We start from the raw sequence: 26,239 nt of genomic DNA on the forward strand, positions 1-26,239 counted from the left end.
TGGCCCAGGGCATCTGATTCCAGGGGCTGGACTTCTTGTCTGGTGTCCCTCCAGGAAGAGTCCCTAAGACAATAAGTTGTACTTTATCTTCTCAGCACAAAGGATTTTTCTGTAATTCCCTGGCCATGGGAACCGTTCCAGAAGCCAGAATCACCAAGCTTGGCCGCACTGAATACACTTCCTAGAACAAGATTCAAATGGTCGGGTCTGCCCGTCTCCAGCAACCCAGTTCCTGGACAGTCGCCACAGGCAGCTCCCCTGTCCATCCGAACAGAGCTGGACAATCAGGGTGGGGAGCTTGGAGCATCTGAGGGTTCATCTCGGGCCACCCCCGCTCCAGTGAGGAACCTGCAGGCCAAGGAGGGGATGTGACTGGCCACTGAGGGTGTTGCAGGCAGATCCAGGCCAGGATCGGCTTTCTCCCAGGCCAAAGCGCTTTCCTGATGGAAGTTTCTGGAAGCCTTCATCCAATTCCATTCTCTCACTCTTCTTGCAAGTCAGCAGGGTAGAAGCAGGGGCAGCAGTGCCCCACTTGGCAAATGAAGAAACTGAGGCACAGCCAAGGTCAAGGACTCACCTTTCTTCAGAGTTCATTACTGTGAGGCCCCCAGTGAGCGGTTACAGAGTGGGTCCTGAGCCATGGCCTGGGGTGGGTCCTGGCTCTACCACTTTCAAGCTGAGCAAATTGCTCACCCCGTGTGCCACCGTTTTCCCATCTGCAGAACAGGTAATAAGCATAATTGACCCGTGGCTTTTATGATCACAATGAAACCCAGGCATCACCAATGGGAGGAGCCCAGCCCTGGAGGCAGATGCCAGTTCCACCCCATCCGGCCCTCTGCCCGCCCGCCAGCTCTGAGGCTCCCCTACCCCTCTGCAGACGGAGGTAGCAGCAGTGCCTCCCACACAGGGCAATCGTGAGAATTCATGATGGTGTTTTGTTGATTCGATGTGTTTTTGATGCTTCTTGTTTTGTTTTGTTTTGTTTTGTAAATCAACTAGAGCAGTGCCTCCACACAGCAAGCACAATGTAAGTATTTGTTAAATAAAAATATAGCGAATACATGTAAGGTGCTTAGACCAGTGTCTGATGTGAGTGATGCTTGGTGAGTTTCAGCTGCTCTGACTTTTAGTGACAAGGACCAGAGCATGAGTCGTCCTGACCCTCCTGCTTCCCTCCCATCCATGGTAACCCCAAGGCCACATCTCAGGCTCTCAGGATCGCCCAGACACCGTTTCTTCTTGAAGATCACCTTGCTGTCTCTGCTCCCATATCCCACTGCCTGCCTCCTCCCGACACTGTGTCTCCCACACACACACACACTCTCATGCCCACACATACACACTCACACACACACACACACATACATTCTCACACACACAGGCTCACACATTCAGTCTCACACATACACACACACACAGGCTCATACACACATATATACACACAGGCTCACACTCACATATACAGGCTCACACACACACACAGGTTCACATACACCTACACTCACACACATTCACACACACACATTCACACAGGCCCCAACACACCTACACTCACACACATTCACACACACAGGCCCCAACACCTACACTCACACACATTCGCACACACAGGCCCCAACACCTACACTCACACACACATACACACAGGCCCCAACACCTACACTCACACACACATACACACATACACACAGGCCCCAACACACCTACACTCACACACACATACACACATACAGGCCCCAACACCTACACTCACACACATTCACACACACATACACACAGGCCCCAACACCTACACTCACACACACATACACACATACACACAGGCCCCAACACACCTACACTCACACACACATACACACATACACACAGGCCCCAACACACCTACACTCACACACATTCACACACACATACACACAGGCCCCAACACACCTACACTCACACACACATACACACATACACACAGGTCCCAACACACCTACACTCACACACATTCACACACACATACACACAGGCCCCAACACCTACACTCACACACACATACACACATACACACAGGCCCCAACACCTACACTCACACACACATACACACATACACACAGGCCCCCAACACACCTACACTCACACACATTCACACACACATACACACATACAGGCCCCAACACACCTACTCTCACACATACACACATTCACATGTGCATACACACAGGCTCATACACTCACATACACACATTCACACATGGACAGACTCACACACACCCTCACTGTCATGCACACAATCACATACACATTCATAGGTGCACATATACGCACACTGTCACCCTCTCACACGCACACGCGGCCCCTGAGGCACGTGCTACCCACTGTGTCCTCTCTGAAGCTCCCCCCAACTCAACTCACTGCCCAGATGCTCAGCTTGGGGGCTGCCTGCACTGCCAGGACTCGGCTGACGCCCCAGCCCAGGGAAGCTGCTGGGACTCGCCCCTCTGCTAGAAGACAAAACGGGCTGCACAGGCTCCTCGTGGTCTCCCTGCCCCACCCACTCCTGGCTTTGTGCCCTTCCCAGCAGCCATAACCAACCCCAGCTGTCTGCTCAGGCCTCTGGTGCCTCCCCAAACCCAACCCAGAGACCCTGGCAGTGCTGTCACCCTGTAACCAGGCACTCAAAGCAGTGTAGAACTGCCCCCAGGCAGGCTGGACTCTGGTCTCAGTCAGAACCCAGAGAAAAGGCGAACGCCACAGACTCCACAGGGCAATGGAAAGAAATGGATGGACGAGTGCAGCAGCTAAAAGGGGGCAGCTCCCACAGTGCAGCCTGAGCCGTGGAAGGACAAGGGCCACAGTCACACCCGTAATCATCCTTCTCTCTGCTGGAACACCTGCTTGTCCAGAGTCACTCGAGGGGTGTCAGGAGTGCCGTGGAGGAGGAAGCTGCCGTCCGCTCTGCTCTTTCTCTGGCTCAGTGCAGACGATGGGGTCTTCTGAGACAGCACCAGGCCAGGCTCAGAGAGGGCCAGGACTCTGTTCCCACAAAGCACTGGGGCTGGTGGTGGACCACCCTGTCAACAGTCAATAGCACAGCACCAGGATGAAATAATCCTGGAGTGGGGGCAGCCCCAGCAGGAAGCCCTCAGCTCCCACTGGGAGTGGGGGCAGGGTGGGGTTGGGGACTCCGGTGGGGTGGGGAGGTGGTGTTGGAGTCAGGCCTCCAAGCATGAGCAGGACATTGAAAACAAAGGAGGGAGGAGGGGTGGGGTGGGAACAAAGCCAGAGCCAAGAATGTACTTAGTGGGAGTGAGAAGGGGACTTTGGTGGATGGAGTGGACAAGGAGAAGTGAGAACCAGGTTAGAGAGGGGCTGGAACCCAGGGGGCAGAGGCCTGAGATGCCCATGGCAGAGCGTGCACAGTGTCCCCTTGATTTAGGCATTGCCTGCTACCTGTCTCATGGACGGCAGCCTGGGATGGCATTGAACACTTTAAAGATCAATTTATTTTTTAAGTATATAAATTTATTTTAACAGCAAATTTTATAGGCTTAAGTTTATTGGAAAAAATTAAGTAGAAACCAAAGCAACATCATCAATTGCAGCTAGGTACATACGATTGCCTACCGAAGACTCTAGGCCGAAGGCTGGCTCTTTCTTGGTTCCAAATGGAGATGAACAGTGTTGGAAAGGAGTTAAGACATATTAGCACCAAACTGTGACTCTTCTCCTTGAGACGATGGGCTGGCTTTCTAACCGTGTGTCTCCATGTTACATCAGGAAGATCTGAGTCACATAGTGTCACTTATCATCCCCAGGGGAGCGGGTGCTGTTTGTGCCCTGCACATAGCCTGGAACACTCCAGCAGGCTCAGAGTCACTTCTAACTGCCAATATCTTCTTATTTTTGCCTGCAGGCTTTTGTCCATGACCTCAGCAGGCCACTCTACCCACACCTGTGGCAGGTGGGAGGTGCCAGGGGATTAACACTCACCTCCAGCAACCCTCAAATAATAACTCATAGGAGTTGGGGTATAAATACCCCCGCTCCCTCCCTCCTGGAATTCCTCTGTTGTGTGTGATTTCTCCATGGGACTAAACTCCAGCTGTCCTCTGCACTAGCTGGCTTAATACCACGCCCTGAATTGGCCTCCTCCCTTTCCTGTCACACTTCCTAAAGCCCTGCCAGAGCTTCCTGAGGTCACCTCTCAAATAAACTACTTGCTCTCAAATTATTGTCTGAGTATGCACCTGGGACAACCCAAACTAAGGCATCAACCATTAGTGACATTTGTCCCACCCACCCTCAAAGTCAGACCCCAAATCTGAGAGATTCAGTCCAAAGAGACCCAGAGGGCAGCTTGGCTCTTATAACTAGATGAGAAATCAACCCAGAAGTAGCCTGCATGGCAGTTTATAATGGGAGGGGCTGGATTTTTCTGTGAAATATTTTCATATGGCATTGATTACTGAGAGTGAAACTCGAACGAAATCAATCAGATCTACAGTTGGAAAAGCTCACTCTGGCTCCTGCCGTGGAACGTGGATGTGGGCGGTGCTCTGGTCTGCACAGGGAGCTGGGTCAGGTACCACTGCAGTTGTCAGACGTAACACTGGAGGAGACTGGCAGGGGTGGCCGCCCTTGGCAGGTATTTAGGAAGGACAATCACAGGGAATTTGAAATGGATTAAGCCAGGGGAGGAGATCGAGGAGGAGGTGATTTCTGACTTATAATGGATAGAAGTGGCAGTTACTCCAAAGACAAACACAGCAGGAGAAGCAGGTTTAGGAAGGAAGGTCAGGAGTTCAGACCCAGGAACAATGACTTGAGTTGCCTTCAAAACACCCAGGTGGAGATGTCAAGAAGTCTGTTGGATAAATGAGACCAGAACTCAAAGGAGAGACAAGAACAACAGTGACCATCAGCCTGCAGACATAAATGAGGGAAACAGTGTGGATTTTAAGAGGTGCGTATGTATGTTTCTTTTTTCTTTTTATTTATTTATTTATTTATTTATTTATTTATTTTTTTTTTTTTTTGAGACAGGGTCTCACTCGGTCGCCCAGGCTGGAGCACAGTGGCGCAATCATGACTCACTGCAGCCTTGACATCCTGGGCTCAAGCAATCCTCCCACCTCAGCCTCCCAAGTGGATGGAGCTACAGGCACGTGCAACCATACCCAGCTAACTGTTGGTTTTGTATTTGCTTTTGGTCAAGACAGGGTTTTGCCACGTTGCCCAGGCTCAAACTCCTGAACTCAAGTGATCCACCAGCCTTGGCCTCCTCCCAAAGTGCTGGGATTACAGGCGTGAGCCACCAGGCCCAGCCATGTTTCTTAAAAAAAAAAAAAAAAAGTTTAATTAAAAAATAGTTTATTATTTCATTTGTATGGACATGGAAAAAAATGTTGAGTTATGATAAAATACACAAACATAAAATTTACCATCTTAAACATTCATTTATAGACACTTGAGTTCCTTTCACCTTTTGGCTATTGTGAATAATGCTGCTATGAGCACAGGGGACAAATCTCTCTTCAAGTCCCTGTTTTCAGTTCTTTAGGGTATATACCTAGAAACTGGACGGCTGGATCATATGGTGATTCTATTTTCAAGTTTTTGAGGAACTGCCGTATTGTTTTCCACAGTGGCTGCCCTCAAACGTTTTACATTCCCGCTAACCGTGTATAAGAGTTCTAATTTCTCCATATCCTCACAAACACTAGTGATTTTCTGGTTTTTGATAGTAGCCATCGTAAAGGGTGTAAGTTGGTCTGGCCAAGGTTTTTGAACTGCAGATGTCACAAAGGTACACGGCAAGAAAAGGACTTATGTAACATCATCATGAGCCAGGGAGATGTTCTGGTCGTACCTACATCATTATCAACCTCGCGAACCTGGATCAGTTGGGGATGCTCTTGGCTACAAGTAGCAATGTTATGAAAGCATTTGCTGTCTTATTAATAAGAACTCCCTAGGCTGGTTCTTTTCTGCTCAGTCATGCTCAGCTGATTGGTGACAGTGACATTGGCCTTCCTGGCCATAGGTTGACTCTTCAATGCCATGCATATGTGCGCCCAGGACCACACATAGAGCAGCAGCAAGGGGGCATGAGGCAGGGTCTCCTCCTTCCAAGATTCTGGCCTTTTTAACAGGAAGAAAACAACTTCCCCAAAACCCAGCAAATACTTCCTGACATCTCATTGGCAAGAACCAGTCAAGTGCCCACGCATATGACTGGTACAGGGTAAGAGGTGCTGGTTAAAACAGAGATGGCTGGGCCCCACCCACAGAGTTTCTGATTCAGTGGGACTGGGAGGGGGCCCAAGATTTGGCATTTCTAACAAGTTCCCCGGTGATGCAGATGCTGCCAGTCCAGGGACAACACTTCAAGGACCACTGGCTTCAGTGATCTTGAGCTGGGTACCTGACCACCCAAACCAATCGAAGGGAAAAAGGAGGTAGGTGGTGGTAAAATTCAAGACTTTCTGCCACAAACTCTGTGGAGCTCACTTGTATCTTTTTTTGCCCACTAGACTCTAGGCCCCCTGGGAGCAGGGGGTCACGAAGGTCACCTTTTTGGGCCTTGGGGTCTTGATACAGTTACTGTGACTTGGTGGCAACTTTAAACAAACTTTTCAGATGAGTTGATAAATGAACACCTCACCAAAGATGTCCAAGGCTGCTGCACCCTCAGGTCACCTTGATCAAAACACCTTCCCGGAGCCCATGCAGGCAGCCTCCAAAACACAAAGCAGGCTGGGCACGGCGGCTCATACCTGTAATCCCAGCACTTTGGGAGGCCGAGGTGGGTGAATCATGAGGTCAGGAGTTTGAGACCAGCCTGACCAACAGGGTGAAATCCCGTCTCTACTAAAAATACAAAAAATTAGCTGGGCGTGGTGGCGGGCGCCTGTAATCCCAGCTACTCAGGAGGCTGAGGCAGGAGAATCACTTGAACCCAGGAGGCTGCAGTGAGCCGAGATCGCACCACTGCACTCCAGCCTGGGTGACAGAGCAAGACTCCGTCTCAAAAAAAAAAAAAAAAAAAAACCACAAAGCAGCCCCTTCCCTACCAGGACGGCAGCTCCCCTACAAAGCAGCTCAGGTGTTTTCCCTGTCAGCCCGTCCTCCAGGAGAGGCTGGCTCCCTGCTCTGCAGTGACACTGCAGGGTCAGAACTCAGCCCGTGGATAACCCAAGAACAATGCCTGTTTGGGGGTCTTCACTGCTGACACAGAGAGCCTGTGACCATCGATCCCAAATAGTGTCTGTTAATTGCCCACGGGGATGTGGTCCCTTGTTGAAGTCAAAGAAACGAGCCCTTAATTCACTAATCGTCTAAACAGACACCACCAGCTGAGAACTCCTATAGCCCGGCGTGTGATGCCTTATGACCCTGAGTGAATGCAGCTGCAAACAGGCAGTACCTGTTACATATCCCTTATCCACAGGGGAACCTTCTGGAAAGTTGCTAGCATGGAATATGATTAATGAAGAAGAAAACACCTTATCCTTCTGTTCTGCATTCACACTCATATGTGATCCACACAGTGGTCCTGAAAGACTCCAAGGTTGAGGGAGATCTGGGAGCCCGTTTACCGGTGAGGATGTACTATTCAGAGCTGATGTCCCGTATATGTGCAGTGAATATTCAATCAGCAGGGGCTGCGATACTCATAAATCGCTCACTCTGAGGTGAAGGGGAACAGACTAGGATAAGCCAAGTTCACCCTAGAGGCCTCTGCTGCAAGCCTGGTTGGCAGCCCAGCCCTTGTGGGTACCAGGACCTGCCAGAGCCACAGACAACCGGATATAAGCACAAATTGATGAGTCACCCAAGAGCTATCGCAGGGTGAGGACAGACCTGGGTGCCAAGTGGGCAGAGATTCCACCGATGCGTGGCAAAGGACTGGGCTGTGATGGACAGGAGACACCTCTCAGGTCAGACTCACGTGGCAAGGCAAGGTCCTGCTGGAAGGCAGGCAAGGAAATGCTCCAGCGGGAGCCCAGCAGAGACCAGCCCTGGGTGCTGATCAGGACCAAGCTGGCCCCAGCCTCTCTCCAGGGTCTGCACAGGGCTCAGGGAGCTGCGCCAAGGTGGAACAAGAATAGAGGCCGGGGGCGGTGGCTCACACCTGTATTCCCAGTACTTTGGGAGGCCGAGGTGGGCAGATCACTTGAGGTCAGGAGTTCAAGACCAGCCTGGCCAGCATGGCGAAACCCCTTCTCTACTAAAAATACAAAAAAATTAGCCGGTCATGGTGGCATGCGCCTGTAATCCCAGCTACTTGGGAGGCTGAGGCAGGTGAATTGCTTGAACCAGGAAGTCAGAGGTTGTAGGGAGCCGAGATCACACCACCGCACTCCACCCTGGGTGACAGAGCAAGACTCCATCTGAAAAAAAAAAAAAAAAAAAGAGTCGAAGCCCTGGGTCCTCTTCTCCCCTGGTTAGCCCTGCTGTGTGTTCTCGGGGGTGGTGCTTCACACCTCTGGGGACAGTGAGCCTCATGTACCTGACTCTGGGCCATGCAGTGGCCAGGCTGGGTCCCCTGACACCAACTGACTCCCCTCCAGCAACCCCAGTTCCCAGCCCCCATCCCCCCAAACTAACCAGGGTAGATAGGATGTGTGCACTGAGGAGTGGATACAGGGCTCTCTCCAGCCAGGTGGAAATGGGACCAACCCCTCCCTCCTTAACCCCTCCCCAGACACTACCTACAGCCCAGATGGGCTTTGGTTCACCTCAGCAGCTGGTGTCCCGCCCTCTCCCCACCACGGCAACCAAAACTGCTTCTGTGGATGCCTATTGGCATGTTTTGAAGTTACCTACACATTTATTTTGGGGTCAACTAGTCCTGAGCACCTCTGGGGAAACCTTATACCACTCCCCCGTTCCCCCAGGACTCCCCAGGGAGTGGGAGTTCTCAACCCTGGTGCAGGCTGGAGCCACCTGGGGAGCTTTGAAAACCACCCATGCCCATGAGGGATGGAATTGGGGTGATGAAAATGTTCTAAAGCCGGATTATGGTAATGGTTGCACAACTTGGGAAATTTAAAAATCATTCAATGGTACACTTAAAATGGGTGAATTTTATGGTATGTAAATTATACCTCAATAAACTTGTTTAAAAAAAAAAATACCAGGCCGGGCGCGGTGGCTCAGGCCTGTAATCCCAGCACTTTGGGAGGCCGAGATGGGCGGATCACGAGGTCAGGAGATCGAGACCATCCTGGCTAACACGGTGAAACCCCGTCTCTACTAAAAAATACAAAAAACTAGCCGGGCGAGGTGGCGGGCGCCTGTAGTCCCAGCTACTCGGGAGGCTGAGGCAGGAGAGTGGCATGAACCCGGGAGGCGGAGCTTGCAGTGAGCTGAGATCCGGCCACTGCACTCCAGCCTGGGCGACAGAGCGAGACTCCGTCTCAAAAAATATATATATATATACCCAGGCCTGTGTCTGTCACTGAACCATTAAGTCAGAAACTATGATTTGGGGTCTGGACTGAGACTCCTGCTCTGGTGTCACCGCGGGGACATCTCTTTCCACTGCCACCATCACTCACTCACCCTGGGAGAACAGGAGTGACCCCCCCTCAATCCCCACCCTGCCCCCCCATTGATGGGCGTATCCATTTCCTAGAGCAGTTATAACAATAACCACGAACAGGGTGACTCAAAACAGCAGTAATTGACTCTCTCATAGTTCGGGAGGCCAGAAGTCCAAAATCAAGGTGCCAGCAGGGCCACACTCCTCCAAAGACTCCAGGGAGGATCATTCCAGCTGCAGGTGGCTGCCGGAATCCCTGATGTCCTTGGCTGGCAGCAGCATCACTCCAGTCTCTGTCTCCTCCTTCACATGAACTTCTTCCCTGTGTCTCTATGTCCTCACTTTCTCTCTCTCTCTCTCTCTTTTTTTTTTTTTTTTTTTTTTTTTTTGTGAGAGAGTCTTGTTCTGTCACCCAGGTTGGGGTGCAATGGCGCAATTTTGGCTCACTGCAACCTCTGCCTCCTGAATTCAAGTGATTTTCCTGCTCCAGCCTCCCTAGTAGCTGGGATTACAGGTGCACACCACCAGGCCCAGTGGATTTTTGTATTTTTAATAGAGGTGGGATTTCACCATGTTGGCCAGGCTGGTCTCCAACTCCTGACCTCAAGTGATTCACCCATCTTGGTCTCCCAAAGTGTTGGGTTTACAGGCACGAACGACCACGCCTGGCCCCCACTTACTCTTCTTAGAAGGACACCGACCATTGGATTAGGGTCCCCTCTAAATAAGTATAATCTCATCTTCACCATCTGTATCTGCAAGGTCCCCAGTTCCACATAAGGTCACATTCTGAGGTTCTGGATTGGCATGAATTGGGGTGGGGGGACACTATTCCATCCAGTACAGTGGAAATGCTAGCCGAGTCAACTGTGTTCAAGCCAGTCATCCCATTACCTATATTACATACACACTTTCCTGGGTAGACTACCTTATTTATATCCAGTTAAATGCAATTTTTATTGTCCAAATTTCCAACACGTCTCTTACTTTCTTAACTGGAGTGCAGTGGTGCGATCTCAGCTCACTGCAAACTCCGACTCCCAGGTTCAAGCAATTTTCGTGCCTCAGCCTCCCGAGTAGCTGGAACCACAGGCATGTGCCACCACGCCCAGCTAATTTTTGTAATTTTAGTAGAGATGGGGTTTCATCATGTTGGCCACGTTGGCTAAGCTGGTCTTGAACTCCTGACCCCCAGACAATCCGCCCACCTCAGCTTCCCAAAGTGCTGGGATTATAGCCAGGTGGGATTGTGAGCCACTATGCCCAGCCCTAACTCATTTTTTTTTTTTTAACGCAGCTTTAGCTGAAAAGCATCTTTACCTACATGCCCCTGCATATGGACATCCAGTACCAAATATTCTCTTTTAAAAAATGTACAGGCTGCTGGGTATGGTGCCTCGTGCCTATAATCTCAGCACTTTTTGGGGCCAAGGCAGAAGGACTGCTTGAGCCCAGGAGTTCAAGACCAGCTTGGGCAACGTAGTGAGATCTCGCCCCTACAAAAAAATCAAAAAAATAGCCAGGTGTGGTGGCCTGCACCTGTGGTCCCAGATATTCAGGGGGCTGAGGTGAGAGGAACATTTGAGCCCAGAAGGTTGAGGCTGCAGTGAGCCATGATTGCACCACTACACTCCAGCCCGGGCAACAGAGCAAGACCTTGTCTTAAAAAAAAAAAAAAAAAAGTACAGGCCAGTAATAAGGTAAAATTCACAACAGAGTCTACCTGCCAAAGTGGAGTGGGAGAGAATCCACAGAGTCAGACCCTTGGCAGCGGGTTCACTCTCATTTAGCAGAGAGAAGCCTCTGTTTGTCCTCTTCTCTCCAGGTTCCCTGCCTCGGCTCCTGTGTGAGCTTCCAAGGGCTGGTCTCAGAGGTGAGCATCAAAATGTTTAACCACAGGCCCTGACCCATTAGCCCAGATGCCTGCTGTAAACAACCAGAGTGTTTTCCAGGCAAATGTTGACCTAGCTGGTCTCACGCAGGGCAGCAGCGGCGCTTCCAAGAAGTTCTCCCAGGGGCGTTACGCTTGGAGACAGTTTCTGTGTGAGCCTGTGAACAGCCAGTGGTGCTTAAAATCATGGGCCTCTGGCCAGCCTATTCAACATTAATCGTAAGTGCTTAAGAAAGGTTGGCGTTAGATGCCAGACACTGTTCTAAGCTCTTAGTATATAAGCTCATTAATAACTCACAGCAGTCCTAGAAGGTGGAGAGATGATTGTCATTGTCCCTCTTTGGCAGGTAAGTTTAAGGGGCAGAGGCCCACAGTAACAGTTGGTGTGTGGTAGCACTGGGATTGAAGCTGTGTGGAGTTATCTCTAAAAACTAGGGTTTAATCCCTCCATTTTACCACCTCTTCTGTTTGAAAACATCACATGTAGGATATTCATTCATTCGTTTAACAAGTATCTATTGAATATCTACTCTATGCAAGACAATGTTCTGGTCACTACAGCTATAGCAGTGAAGAAATGGACACAGCCCCTGCTCTCCTGCAGGTAGTGTGGGATGGGGAGTGGGGAGGGGGACATAGACCGCAGTCACAGACAGAAAATAAAAACAGAATTTCACATAGCGGTATGTCATAGGAAGATGCTAAAATGGGGAAGGGAGGAGTGATTGGGAAGCATTTTTAGGTGAAACAGACAGGGACAAACTCTCCCAGGAGGTGACATCATGCTGAAACCTGAGTAGTGAGAGTTTTTGGAGCACAGTCTGGGGAGAAAAATGCCAGGGAGAGGCCACAGAAAGTGCAAAGGTCCTGAGGCAGGAAAAGGCTTGAGGAACGAAGTGAAAGATACCTTTGTGTTTCTGTGAGCAAAGGAGTGATCATGGAATTACTGTTCATTTCCTTTGGTGTGATAATAATAGGGAGGTCACCTGGGAAAACAACCGATTCTTAGGAGATGCCTGCCCAACTCCTGAGGGGTAATGTGTCATCATGTCTGCAACCACCTCTCAAATGTTTCTGCAATGTATAAAGCACACATGGCAAAATATTAGCAACTGTTGATTCTAGGTGGAGAGTGTAAGTGTGTCCACCGTACCATTCTTTCAACCTTTTCATGTGAAATTTTCATAATAAAAATGGAAGCAAGACAGCAGAGAAAGATGTTGGAGTGCCAGGCAGGAGCAGGATCGCGTTTCCATCTAAGAGGAGGAGATTTTAGGCCTAGGAGTGACATGATCTGGTTTCCTTTGGCATCATTGCCTCCACTGCCCTGGATTTCAAAGTCTGGCTTTGCAGACCACAAAGTGTCTCTCTCAGGAGCACAAGACAGCATGTTTCCAATTCTGATTTAGTGAACACTCATTGTGTACCTTCCAGCCAGGCATCGTGTGTGCCTTTTACCTTTATCAATCTCACTTAATCCACATGACAGCCAGCAATGTCCTCGATATTATCCTCATTCGTAAGATGAGGAAACTGAGGCCTGGGAAGATCAGCCAAGGAGGGGCCAGACAGTGGAGGCATAGCCTAGGTTCGTTAGAAACCTCAGCCCTGGGGGAGCCCTAAGTCATCATTCCACTTTTACTAAATCACCATCAACATTCATCATAATTGATTAATTAATTATGATCAAAGCTTAAAGGTGATTTTTCTGAAATACGATTGCAAAACTAGACGCACTGTTCCAGAGAGAGCCCTAAAGTGAATTGCACTAATGGTCAAATGGATCCTGCTTTTCCCCCTGAGACAACTATCGTCCAACAGAGTTCCACACACTCTCCCTTGTCCACCGAGATCTGCAGCTGTGCTGCCTGGGGCCACATTACTCATTTTAATACTCAATTGCACATTTACTGATGCTGTCTGTGTGCCTGGATTTCATCACATCGCAAAATAGGTGGAACCCACATCTTTAATCTTTCTTGCCTGCTTATCCAAAGGAAAACCACTAGTGTTGTAAGCAACTAGACAAATTGTCCTGTTATCTGTGTTCTTAGAACAGTATCTTAACTGGAGGCAGCCCTACTGTCTTTCACTGGTAAGAAATGAGAATAAACATCATCATTCTTTGAAATCACTCATAAGCAGCCCCCAGGAGACTGCAATTATACCCGTTTATAATTCTCCTCCCTCCCAAACTAACCCTTGATTCATAAATGTGCACTTTTCAGCGTCAGGCGTTAGAATAAATTAGACTATACAATTATGTGTAATTAAAGGGGAAAATGGGTACCGTGCTGCAAAGATTAGCCGTGTTTTGCTGAAGTAAAGCATGTCTGTGTCAGCGTGCTGGCCCAGGGAGGCAGCATGAAATACAATTAATGTTCTTCTTACTTAATGGGGGTTTATGGTAGTGTTTTTCATTATCACAGTATCTCAAGAAATATAAACAGTTTTTCTCTAACGCAACTGCATTTCTACTGACAACACAGCTTGGGTCTAAGTGAAAATTCAGCAGAATTAACCACAGATTTATATTGTTATGGATGATCCTGGAATCTGTATTTTAAAACCCATGCAAAACTGTGTGCACTCAGGAGCTGAGAAGCTTGATCTCAACCTCCTGAGAGTGGTTCTGCAGCCTCTTCTGCTCTTGTAGAAGCAACTTACAGCCAAACTTGTGTGCATTATTAAAGCCACCTGTGTCCCAGTTCTACGGCTCGCATTCCCAAGCCTCCCGTCTGCAGCCATGTTCCTTCTTCTAACGTTTCTCCTTTACACGCCAATTTGCTTGAGACATGTTAAAAGCTTGACTTTTACAACCCTCATAAAATCCCATCGACTCCAACCCAAATCCAGCCAGAAGTGCTCAGACAATCAGATTGAGTTTCAACCTCTTGATAGAAATAAAGAAACACATAGCAAGAATGATTTTTTTTTTAATTGTTACATATGAGTCAAGGGAATAAAACAGCAACTCCGGCCTTGCAAGGGAGATAGAACCAGACGGGCGTTCTGCACAAAAGAGCTGCCAAGGAATCTATAGAGGGAAGAAACGAGGCATGGAGGCGTCAAGAGAAAGGTCCCCCTGAGGTTAAATCAACAATGCTGGGGAGAATGGGGCGGCATGAGGAGCTTGAAAAGCTTGATCGTCCAGCTAGGATGGTCAGGATCATACCAAGAGATGTCATGGGGGATGAAGGACATGGGAGGAGAAAGGCTGTCTCGGTGTGGGTGGAGGTGGCAGGGGCTGGAGTATCAGGAGGCCGTGGAGGTGCCCAGGATTCTGCTGAGCCCCACCCAGACCAGGCTGCCAGGCTGGGGGACATGTGAGCCCTCAGGGCCCCTCACGTATCCCAGACACCCAGCTCTGAGCTCCGGAACGGGCCTCCAGTCCCCACCTGCCTGGAAGGACCTGGAAAACAGGCTAAGGCCTTGAACCCAGAGGACAAGAGAGTTTGCTGGGAATTATGGGAAGAAACATGGCCAGAGGAGCTTTGCAGACCCTCTGACCTCATGGGTGTCTGAGCCAGTAAGTTAAGTCCAGACTAAAACACGTGACCCATAGCACCTGCCTACAATGAACACACACACATACATGCTCGGACACACAGGTACACATGCATGCACACGCAAGATCTGTCCCCATCTACTTAAGGAAGGATAAGGGGCCAACATAGACATTACCATGTTTGGTAATGTCCAGCAACAATGGAAACATATCCAAAAAGATAAGCAAATGCCACATGTCCGCCAGGCCCACAGCCCCAGAAAGGACTGTAAGCTTCCCCTCTCTGACTGGGATTACCTGATGAGCAGAGGAGGATGGAGTGAAACATTGTGGGCAGGATCCATATGGGTATGAGAGAGCCACGTTCAGGAACTCGAGGCCCAAAGGGCATAGTGTGGTAATGCAGTGGGTTTTTTTTAAACTTTTTTTTTGCTGTGGAAATTTCCCCACCCCTGAAATATTCTCCAGAACCCAACATAAAAAGTAGGAGGGAGGCAGATCCCATTCCTGGGCCTCCCTCCTCCACCCCAGGCCCCAGATGCACCCCCAGGGGTCTCTGAGGACCCGGTAAGAAAACTGCTTCTGCAGTGGGGTACACGTCCCAAAACCAAGGACAGCAAATGAGTTGAAATCCCACTGGCCAAGTTCTTGACTATAGGCAAGACCCTTTATCTCTCTGAGCATCAGTTTTCTTGAAAAGATTGTCAGGAGGATTACATGAGACGACCTGGTGGAAACAGCCATTGACCGCAGAACCTGCCGGAGTTGCACTGTCCAGCATGGGAACCCTGAGCCACACGTGGCTGGTCCCAGTTGAGATGCGCTGTGAAGTTTAGATTGTACACCGGCTTACAAAACTTAGTAGGAAAAAATAATGTAAAAATATCTCATTAATAATTTTATATTAATTATATGAAGAGATCGATTTTGGATATTCTAGGTTAACTATATTATTAACATTAAAACTAATTTTACCTGCTTTTTTCAGACAGGGTCTCACTTTGTCACCTAGGTTGGAGCACAGTGGAACAATCATGGCTCACTGCAGCCTTGACCTCCCAGGCTCAAAGTGATCCTCCCACCTGAGCCTCCCGAGTAGCTGGGACCACAGGCATATGCCAATATGCCCAGCTTAATTTTTGTATTTCTTGTAAAGATGGGGTTTCACCATGTTGCCCATGCTGGTCTTGAACTCCTGAGCTCAAGTGATCCGCCCACCTTGGCCTTCCAAAATACTGGGATTACAGGCGTGAGCCACTGTGCCCCGCCCTCACCTGTTTCTTTTCACTTTCTAATGCACTACTAGAAAATTCTAAATTATATATATGTCCTTCTACAGAGATGAGGCGGAGGGAGAGGGGTCTCCATTATTTTTTGGTCTATGATGGTGAAGCCTGACATTCTGTCCCAAGGCGAAGAAGGTGGGAGCTGATCAGCCTTATCAGTGATGCCAATGGTAGGGCCAGCACCTGATTTGGAAAAGCAAGTTCAAGGTTTTTCTGATTTATTTAGGCTCTAACTTGATTGGGGTGGCTAACAGAGGTTATGGGGAGGAGCCTAGAGCCCCAAACCCAGACAGGAGATCCGATTTGAATTTCAGATTAAAAAATGAATAATTTTTTAGTACTAAGTTCCTCCCCATAGAGGTCTGTATTTGTTAAGTCTCTGACAAGTCTAGCATGGAGGATCACACCACAGAAAGGAGATGCTAGGTTGAAAAGTAAAAACATCCTAGGATTTAAGAGCATGAGCCTGGAGCTAAGGCTTCTTGGCTTCACAGGATCCACCACTTATAATTGTGCAATCTTCGGACAGTTACTAAACCTCTCTTGGTTTCCATGGTAAAACGGGCATAGTAACTTACTGTGTGAGATTGTCACAAGGTTTAATAAGTTACTGCTGCTTACAAGGGCTTTCCTACAGCGGCGTCTGTTTCCCCTTAGCAAGCAACTCGGCTGTGTGTTCTGCAGCTGCTGGTGGGTTCTCTGCTCGCTCTTTGCCCACCCGCGTCAGGCCGGTCCCCCTCCGGCCTCTTCTGTGGCGCGAGGGACAGCGGAAACCGCGGTAGACAGCACCCCCTTGAGTCGAATTCCTCCCCTTTCGGAAGAAGCCGGTTTCTCTTTTCTTTGCTACTCCCGGGCCATTTCTGGGCAACAGCTGCTATTTTCACTTGAGCCCAAGTTAGTTTCTCGGGGAGCTCTGGGGCGCGCACGGGCAGCTCGGTTTGCCCTGCGATTGAGCCGCGGGGTCGCGGCCGGCGCCGGCCTCTCCAATGGCAAATGTGTGTGGTTGGAGGCGAGCGCGAGGCTTTCAGCAAAGGCAGTCGAGTGTTTGCAGACCGGGGCGAGTTCTGTGAAAGCAGATAAAAGAAAACATTTATTAACGTGTCATTACGAGAGGAGCGCCCGGTCGGGGCTGTCGCACGCCCCGCGAAACACTTGGCTCCCTCCAGCTCCGAGAGAGGAGAAGAAAGCAGAAAAGAGGCAGATTCACGTCGTTTCCAGCCAAGTGGACCTGATCGATGGCCCTCCTGAATTTATCACGATATTTGATTTATTAGCGATGCCCCCTGGTTTGTGTGTTACACACACACACGCACACACGGCTCTGGCTCGCTTCCCTCCCTCGTTTCCAGCTCCTGGGCGAATCCCACATCTGTTTCAACTCTCCACCGAGGGCAAGCGGGAGCGAGAGTGTGTCGGGTGAGTGTGCGTCTGTGTTTCCCGGCGAGGGTGCGCGCTCGGCGCCGGGAGCGCGGCCAGCCGGGTCCAGAGGCATCCAGAGGCCGAGAGCCGCCGGGACCCCAGCTCTGCGTCCACTGCCCTGTCCGGAGCTGGACTTCGGGGCCGGGGCCGGGGCCGGGGCCGTGCGCCGGGGACCGGCAGAGCCGGGTCGCGGGCCGCGCGTCCCCCGAGCCGGAGGTAAAAGCGCTCGCGCGCGGAGGGCTAGAGGAGGGCACCTTGGCTGGGCCCCCCGCGCCCCGGGCCCCCGCCGACCGCTGCTCCCGGCCCGACGCTCCCCGCTCCGAAGCGTGCCCGCCTTCCCTGCGCGGAGGCCGGCGGGCAGGGGGCGGCAGCGCCGTGCCAAGGGGCTGGCTGGGGCAGCGCGGCCGGCCGGGCTGGGGCGATTTAAGAGCGGTCCGGGCGGGGCGCGGAGCCGGACTTTGGCTTGGGCGGCGCGCGGGGCGGGGGCCGGGGGCGGCGGCGGCAGCGGCGGCGGCGCTGGGGGGCGGGGAGGAGGCAGGAGGAGGAGCAGCCGCGCTCGCCGGGGGATGCAGCGGCGGCGGCGGCGGCGGCGGCGGCGGGAGCGGCAGCGGCAGCGGCAGCAGCAGCAGCGGCGGCGGCGCGGAGTCCCCTGCGCCCCGCGGCCCGGCCGGGCTGCGGCAGAGGCGGTGTCGCCCCGCGCCTGGTGAGGCCGCCGGGACCGTGCGCGCTGGTGAGTGGGGCGTGGGGGGCAGGTGGGTGGCTAGGGGACGCGGGGCTCGGGCGGGGACTCCCGGCGGCCGGAGCCTTCCCCAGCGTGAGCCCGGCCGCGAGCGCCGCCCAGGTGAGCTGGGGCCGGTCCCGACCGCCCGGCTCCGGCCCCAGTGCTGCTCGCGGAGGTGGGACCCTGCAGGCAGGAGGGAGGCTCCGGCGCCGGCCGGCCGCAGGGGGATGACCTGTTTGACCCCGCTAGCTGGCTGGGCGGGCGAGGACTTCCCGCCGCGCCCCTGACCCGCGGACGCGCCACACCGAGCCCAGGCGGCCCCGGGGGAAGCGCGCATGGGCCCACCGTCCGCAGGGGCATGGCCTTGTTGACCCTTGGGGTTTAGACCCAAGGGACCGGCTAGAAGCCAGCCCACGTGGGGCTTGTCCGGGCAGGACTCGGGGAAGCAGTGGGCCGGATCTTCAGAGTAATTGGAAACTCGCAGACATCGAAAGGGCAAACAGGATCGAAAAGGCAGACTTCCTCCCAGGCCAGGGCAGAACCAGTTTCCATCGCCTGGCGGAGAGATGCTCCCCTCTTCGGCTCCTCGGGGTTTCAGAAGTCTAGCGGTGAATTCTAGGAGTGCACTTTTCCAAACAAACATTCCGTATAGTAGTTCGTTCATTCGTTCTACAAGCATTTCTGGAGCACCCCCTCGTGCCAGGCACCGCGTTCTGTTCCAGGGAAACGCGGCTGAACAGGATCTGGCTCCTGCGCGCCAGAAGCTGCCGGTTCACTTGGAGGGCAGCAGGGTAGAGAGATGCCGTCTTGGGGTGGAAGATGGAAGGGGAAGCCTGCAATCCTAGTTTGCACACTGGCCTCGGTCCGCAGCTTCCCACCTGCACGCTGTAGGCCCAGCACACAGTAGGAAGAGCAAGCTAGACCTGCCTGTGACGACCCCCTCCTTCTCCCCCTCCTTGAAAGCTTTGATTCATTCCCTGCCCCCCTTTCTGGACAGTCTTCCTGCAGCTTGTTTTAATCACTTTTTGAGTTAAAAGTCAATATTTAATTAACCAAGTAATTACATTCAGCTTACGTTTCAATCTGGGTATTTGCTCATCTGTGCATGTTGGGACTCCCGCCCTCTCGCTCCTCCATCTGTCCCCTGCATGTTTCCCACAGGGTTCACCCCCACTTTTGGTGCGGAGACGGAGAGGCTGCGCTGGAGCAGGTTCTCAGGGGGAGACAGGGAGCAGGTGAGAAGGGCTTTCTCTGGAGGACACCCCGGATCTGCGCGCTCTCCGGATTTCAGCTTGTAGTGAATAGTGAAGGGGATTTCTTGACTGAGCCTCCGCCTCCCATTACAGAACCACCAGAGGGTTCTAATTAAATTAGAGCCAATCGTTAAGTATAGGAAGGGGGTGGGGAGGACAGAATGAAAGCCCCTTCCCTATAAGAGATGTTCTCCCAGCTTCACCTGTCCCACATCATAGAGAAGAGAAAACTCGTCCAGACAGCCTGTCAGGTGTGTAATTTAGCGTTCTAATAAGCAGCTTGAAAGGCGAAGGTGGTGGGCTTGGCGGATGGCATCTTGGACCTTTGTACATGAAGGCCTCTTCCTTCCCTGGCCAAGTTTATGTACATAAAAGCCGTGATGTTGGCATCACTGCTGCAGCCGAGAGTCAGTGTGGGTTTGGGGTTTGAGCTTTGTGTGTACTTCTTGGGTTTTTTATTTGAATTTATGGCTTTTTCTGAAACCCTAATAACATGTTAAAATTTCAAACTTGAGAGTAGAACGATGGGTTGATTGTAAAAGTCTGGTCTTGGAGGAGGACAGCATAGCAGTGTGTGTGCGTGCGTGCACGCGCATGTCCTCAAGTTCAGCTGCTGTCCAGAGAACCCAGTTGATACACAGTTTCACACCAGACATAACATTTCCTTCTCACTTTTTCTGGCACTGGTTAGTTTATCTGCTTGGACCTGCCTCAAGAGGGCAGCTGGGTTAACCAGGCAGAATATCACCCAATTCTGTCAAGCTTTGGCCATTATCTGATCTTAAGACTTCAGTCCTGCAGAAGGAGTCCAGAATCCTTGTCCTAGAGAAAAATATCAGCATTTCTGACCAGCTTGTAGTTAAAAGGTTTAGTCCAGACTTAAGATAATTGATAACAAGTAGTTTTGTATGGGCCTGATCTGAGGCATTGATCTAAGCCCTGATATCTCACTCATTAAATCCACCCTATGAGGTAAGTACTGCAATTGTTACCATATTAAAGATGAGGAAACTGAGGCACAGAGGTGATTGTGACTTGCCTACAGCTGGTCACAGGTAGAGCTGGGATTCAAAAGGCCCTCAAGCTCCAGGATCCACTTGGAACCACTGGGCTCTCCTCCATGACCTTGGCCTTTGTCCCAGATGTAGAAGAAACACATATGCAGGGGAAGAAAACACCTTCAGACAGTCAAACTTTGCAAAGTCGAAGCCCTTCAACTTTCCATAAACCCCCACCGTTCACACAGAGAGTCACGGGTTTGTATTTGGGGTTTTTTGCCCCAAGGAAAACATGTGCCTGCCTGGTGCTTTTTCTTCTGCTTGTGAGCAGACACACTCTCCCCTCCCCCAGTCAGAATGCAAAGGGAACATCAAATGCAGCTGATGGAAAAGCCAGGGGAACCGAGATGAAGATTTCAGCCCACTCAGAGCACAGGGGCCAGAGGGCAAAAGCTCTCTAGAGGTGAGACCTTCCTGTGGTTGGTGATGGAGTCTCACTGGCCTGGCCCTGGGGGTGGTGCCAGGGTGCTCTGTGTCAGGCCTGGGTGGATGTGGAAAATGGGGGCGTCTCAATGCTGACCTGCAGGTGAGGGGGGCCCTCCCTGAGACCTGCTTTCCCTGGGCCTCCTTGGAATGGGCCTTGGTGGAGATTCTACAGACACCCCTGGCCCAGCCGGATTGAAGGCACTGTCTAATTGGGAGAGCATTAAGATCATTATAATTAATTGGCATCCTGATAAATGGCATGGTTGCCTAATTGGGGTGGTTGCTAGGGAACGAGGCCTCACTTGGAGCCTAAAGGGGAAGAGGCGCTGGGCTGGCCACAGTTGGGTGTCAGGGTACAGAGCCAGCGGTGAATGGACCGGATGGGAGAGCAGTCCATCCGCGTTTACTGAGCAGCTGCTGTGTGCAAGTTGTAAATGGAATATCAGTTAGGGGTACTTGCCTAGAAGGACTGTAAAGTAATCATTTCTTTCCCTTACAAGCAACCGAAAAAGAGAAGAAAAAAACTCAAGCCAGATTAAGGAGAAAAGAAGGGGACTTACTGGTTTTCATAACCAAAAGTCCTTAGGTGACTAACGCTAGCTTCAGACACAGCTGGACCCGCAGCTCAGGTTTTGTCGTGAGAATCCATTCCTCTCCACCGCTCCTCTGCCTTCCATGGGGCTGGTGTCTCTCTCCAGCTCTGGGGCGGGTAGTCCCTGGCAGCTGTGGGCACCATGGCGAGGAGAGCCAGACTGCCTGGCTCCCTGCCCAGCAGTGGGATCTGGGGCGTGCTGCTTAACCTTTCTGTGCCTTGATGTTCTCATCCAACAAATGATGATGATCATAGCACCTGTCTCCTGCTTGTGGTAAGCATGAAATGAGATGATCAATGTCAAGTGCTTAGCAGGGCATCTGACCCAGGTGAGCCCTCAGTAAGCATTGACTGTTATCGTAACTTAGGTGTCAGATGTCATGGAGCAGAGGGGTCTCATCCCTTCTAGAGTAAGCCCAAAAGGAAATAACAAGCCTCCGATCTGGCAACGCGCACCCGGGCCCCATGGTTCCCTCTGATTGGACTGTTTTTTTGTCCAAACCAGTCACTGGCTGAGGAAATGAGTTGCCAACAATCAGCTTAAGCCAAGCTCACAGGCCTCTCCCTGGAGCTGGATAGATGCTGATTGCTGAGACCCCAGACCCTGGAAGGAAACAGCAGGGGGAGTCCCCAGTGAAAGGGAAGCCTGGATGCTGGAGAGGCAAATGGCCGATGCCTACGATGGTGGGCCACTCATGTGAGCAATGCTGGCCAGATGGACCCATCTCCATTTTGGCCATGGTGGAGACCAGGGAAACACGCTGCCTGGGCAGTGCCTCTCCCTCCACCAGGGCCAGCAGACATCAAAAGCCTGACTTTTCTGCCTTACTGTCTGAAGGATAGGGCCTGGCCTTGATCCTGTGCTTTCTGGGGGCCAGGGGTAGTGTTTGTCCAACCTCCCACCGTGAGAATCATCTGGCAGTGTTTGTTTGAAAAGGCAAAGACCAGACCCTGTTGAATCAAACTTCCAGGGAGGGTCCTGGATGCTGGGGGGCATGACCAGTGTGTCACGTGTATATTCTATACTGGCAGGAGAGTTTGGGGAAGAGGGCTCTGGAGCGTGGGCCTCTGTCTTCCTGTCTAACGCAGGGGCTGTCAGAAGGCAGGGAAGATGCTATAGTCCTGGCATGGTGGCTCATGCCTATAATCCGAGCACTTTGAGAGGCCGAAGTGGGAGGATCCCTTGAGGTCAGGAGTTTGAGACCAGCCTGGCCAACATGGCAAAACCCTGTCTCTATGCCTGTAATTCCAGCTACACAGGAGGCTGAGGCACCAGAATCGCTTGAACCCAGGAGGTTGCAGTGAGCTGAGATTGCACTACTGAACTCCAGCCTGGGCAACACAGTGAGACTCAGTCTCAAAAAAAAAAATTTAAAAGAAAAATGACTGCATGATGTGATGGGGTGGGAGGCAACTTTAGGCAGGCTGTCAGGGGAGGCCTCTGTGAGGATGTGACCTTTGAGCTGTGACCTAGATTTTAGGAAGGAGTCCACCTTGGAAAGATCTGGGGGAAGAACATGCCAGGTAGAAGGAACAGCCAGTGCAAAGGCCCAGAGGCAGTGGGAGAGGCCTGTCCCAGACACCTGCTCCAAACACAAATAGAAATCAAGTGGGGTAGTCCGGGTGCAGTGGCTCACACCTGTAATCTCAGCACTTTGGGAGGCCGAGGCGGATGGATCACTGGAGGTCAGGAGTTCAAGACCAGCCTGACCAACATGGTAAAACTGCATCTTGGCTAAAAATACAAAAATTAGCTAGGCGTGGTGGCATGTGCCTGTAGTCTCAGCTACTTGGGAGGCTGAGACATGAGAATCACTTGAACCTGGGAGGCAGAGGTTGCAGTGAGCCAGGATCATACTTCTGCACTCCAGCCTGGGCAACAGAGTGAGACTCTGTCTCAAAAAAAAAAAAAAAAAAAGTAGGGTAGAGGGTCAGGAGTAAGTGGGGGAGGGCACATCGGAGGTGAGAAATACAGTTCTTGCTAAGAAATTTTAGACTTCATTTTAAATAAAATGGATAACTGTCTGGATGTAGTGGCTCACACCTGTAATCCCAACACTTTGGGAGGTCAAGGCGGGTGGATCACCTGAGGTCAGGAGTTCAAGACTAGCCTGGCCAACATGGTGAAACCCCATCTCTACTAAAAATGCAAAAATTAGCCAGGCATGGTGGCACGCACCTGTAATCCCAGTTACTCGGGAGGCTGCAGCAGGAGAATCATTTGAACCCAGGAGGTGGAGGTTGCAGTGAGCTGAGATTGCGCCATTGCACTCTAGCCTGAGCGACAGAGCAAGACTCCCATCTCAAAAAGAAATAAAAAATAACATGGAGAATCATTGGAGGGTTTTAAGTCAGAGAATGATATGATTTGTGTTTCGAAAAGATCCTGCTGGCTCCTGTGAGAGGCATGCTATGCAGATGGAAGTGGGGTCACCAGGACTGTTAGGCATCTGGGAGGGCCCGAGAGTGGCTTGGACCGTGGCGATATCAATGGAGATGGAGTGAAATGGGGATTGGAGATGTATTTTGGAGGTAGGGCCCATAGGACTTCCTAGTGGATTGGATTACAGAGTGAGGGAAAAGGCTTTGATTCTCATCTGAGGGTGATTTTGACACCCAGGAAACATTTAGCACTATCCGGAGACAGTACAGGTTGTCCCAACTGGGACATCTAGAGGATAGAGGCCAGGGATGCTGCTAAACTTGCAACGTACAGGATGACCCCACAATGAAAAATGATTTAGCCCAAATATTCGTGGTGTATCCTGCCAAGGAATCAAAGGTGACTAGGCAGCCTGGTGCATGGTGATTGCTAAATAGGGAAGATAGGAGAGAGGGTTTTGGGGGGAGGAGTGATCTGGAATTCCGACGTGGAAATGTTGGGTTTGAGTTGAACCCCACCTGGGTGTCTGGAAGCTCAGTGGGTGGTGAATGTGGATGTCTGCAGCCGGTCGGGGCTGGTAACCTAAGTTTGGGAGTTATCAGCACATCGATGTTATTTTAAGCTGTGGGAGTGGACACAATCATCCAGAGAGAATGTGTTTTGTTTTCTAGTGTGGTTTTCTCCCCCCAACCTCTCCCCAGTGCGCGTCATGAATCTATTTGATGAATATTTTTAGCACATCCCACATGCTCACCTCTCTGACGTTTCTAAGAAGTTCCTGAAGGCTCGGGCTAAGCCTCCCCTTTTCTATTGCCTGGTTTCTCAGTGATTAACAGAGCTAAATATTCATTGCTCTGCCACAGATGCCCTTGGGAAATTGCTTAAGGTCATGTGGGATCTTGGGCCTCATAGGCAGCACAATGCCTTCTGGATAGAACAGCTGTTGGCGAGGCCTTCAGAGCTTCTCCTCCAGCCCAGACCAGGACTTCGTGGAATTCTCTAACCAGAATATTTTGAATTCCCCACGTTCTCTTAATATGATTCCAAAGCACACATTGCCCAGTGGCCCTGGCCTCTGCCATGGAGCATCATCTTATAAAAGACCTGGCCCATTGCTCTGCATACCTGGGCCCAGCTTGCATCTTAGATGAATTCTATCCCAAACTCAGAGTTGTTATGGCTATGTCTTGTGTGTGTAAGTTGGTGGACAGGGCAATCCCCAGGGACCAGGAATAGTACCAAAGATGTGTTTGGCCAGGTGGAAGCCAGATGTGTTAGGGGAAGAATGTGGCCAATAGCTTTTCTTATTGGCTCGTGGTCAGGACCCCAGTGGGTGACTTGACCCGCCCCAGTAGCCAGAGAAGAGGAGCTTTTTAGTTTTTGAGACAGGGTCTTACACTATCACCCAGGCTGGAGTGCAGTGGCACAATCTCAGTTCACTGCAGCCTCAACCTCCCAAGCTCAAGTGATTCTCCCACCTCAGCCTCCCAGGTAGGACGGGACTACAGGCACAGGCCACCACACCCAGCTAATTTTTTTTTTTTTTTTTTTTTTTTTTTGGTAGAGATGAGATCTTGCTATGTTGCCCAAGCTGGTCTCAAACTCCTGGGCTCAAGCGACTGTCCAAAAGTGCTGGGATTGCAGGCGTGAGCCACCCTGCCTGGTCTGGAACTCTTTGAAAAGAGATTGAAAACACTGTCAGCTCACAGAAGCCTGGAGAAGTTTGTGTCTGGTGAAAATCAGACCATCTGAAAGCCACAGTTCTGGTCTGCCCTCGAGACAGATACTATCCACAGACTTCTGATTGCAGTCCACTTATCTGGATATTTCAAAGACCAGGAAAGCCTACTATAATTCTTAGTAGCTTAGAGTCCTGATCATTTGAATGTGAACTGAAATGGTTTCATTGTAAGGAATCACATTTCTGACTGACAGTGGCTTATGCCATAGAAACATTTAATTCTCACATAACACCAAGTCCAAAGCAGGGGAGTCCAGGGGTTGGTTTTTCAGTACAACAGTGTCATCTAAGGTCCCAGGATCTTTCAAGCCTCTGTTCTGTCTTCATCATGTCTTTGGCCTTGTTGCCTCATCGTCCCAATATTGCTGCCACAGCTCCAGATGTCGCATCTCCCTACAAAGTGAGACTATAGGGCAGGACTCCTTG

At 51.0% G+C, this 26,239-nt stretch overlaps 1 protein-coding gene across 7 annotated transcripts in view; it reads left to right on the top strand.

The window, feature by feature from the left end:
- Nucleotides 1–16,926: 16,926 nt before the first annotated feature.
- The window catches only part of LOC105496497 (sulfatase 2), a 131,465-nt gene continuing 122,152 nt past the window's right edge, over nucleotides 16,927–26,239 (top strand). For 2 of the 7 annotated variants that reach the window (XM_011767005.3, XM_071079170.1), the window contains exon 1: nucleotides 18,210–18,369. Coding sequence is in view for 2 of the 7 variants with exons in the window: in XM_011767004.3 (XP_011765306.2) it covers nucleotides 17,497–17,636 (140 nt within the window). In the remaining 5 variants the exon portion in view is untranslated. Of the gene's footprint in view, nucleotides 17,856–18,209; nucleotides 18,370–19,526; nucleotides 19,596–26,239 lie in introns of those variants that run through there. The other 5 variants (XM_011767004.3, XM_011767003.3, XM_071079169.1 and 2 more) reach the window with 5 other exon arrangements.

This window comes from Macaca nemestrina, chromosome 15 (genome assembly GCF_043159975.1).
Source record: "Macaca nemestrina isolate mMacNem1 chromosome 15, mMacNem.hap1, whole genome shotgun sequence".
Taxonomy (NCBI): domain Eukaryota; kingdom Metazoa; phylum Chordata; class Mammalia; order Primates; family Cercopithecidae; genus Macaca; species Macaca nemestrina.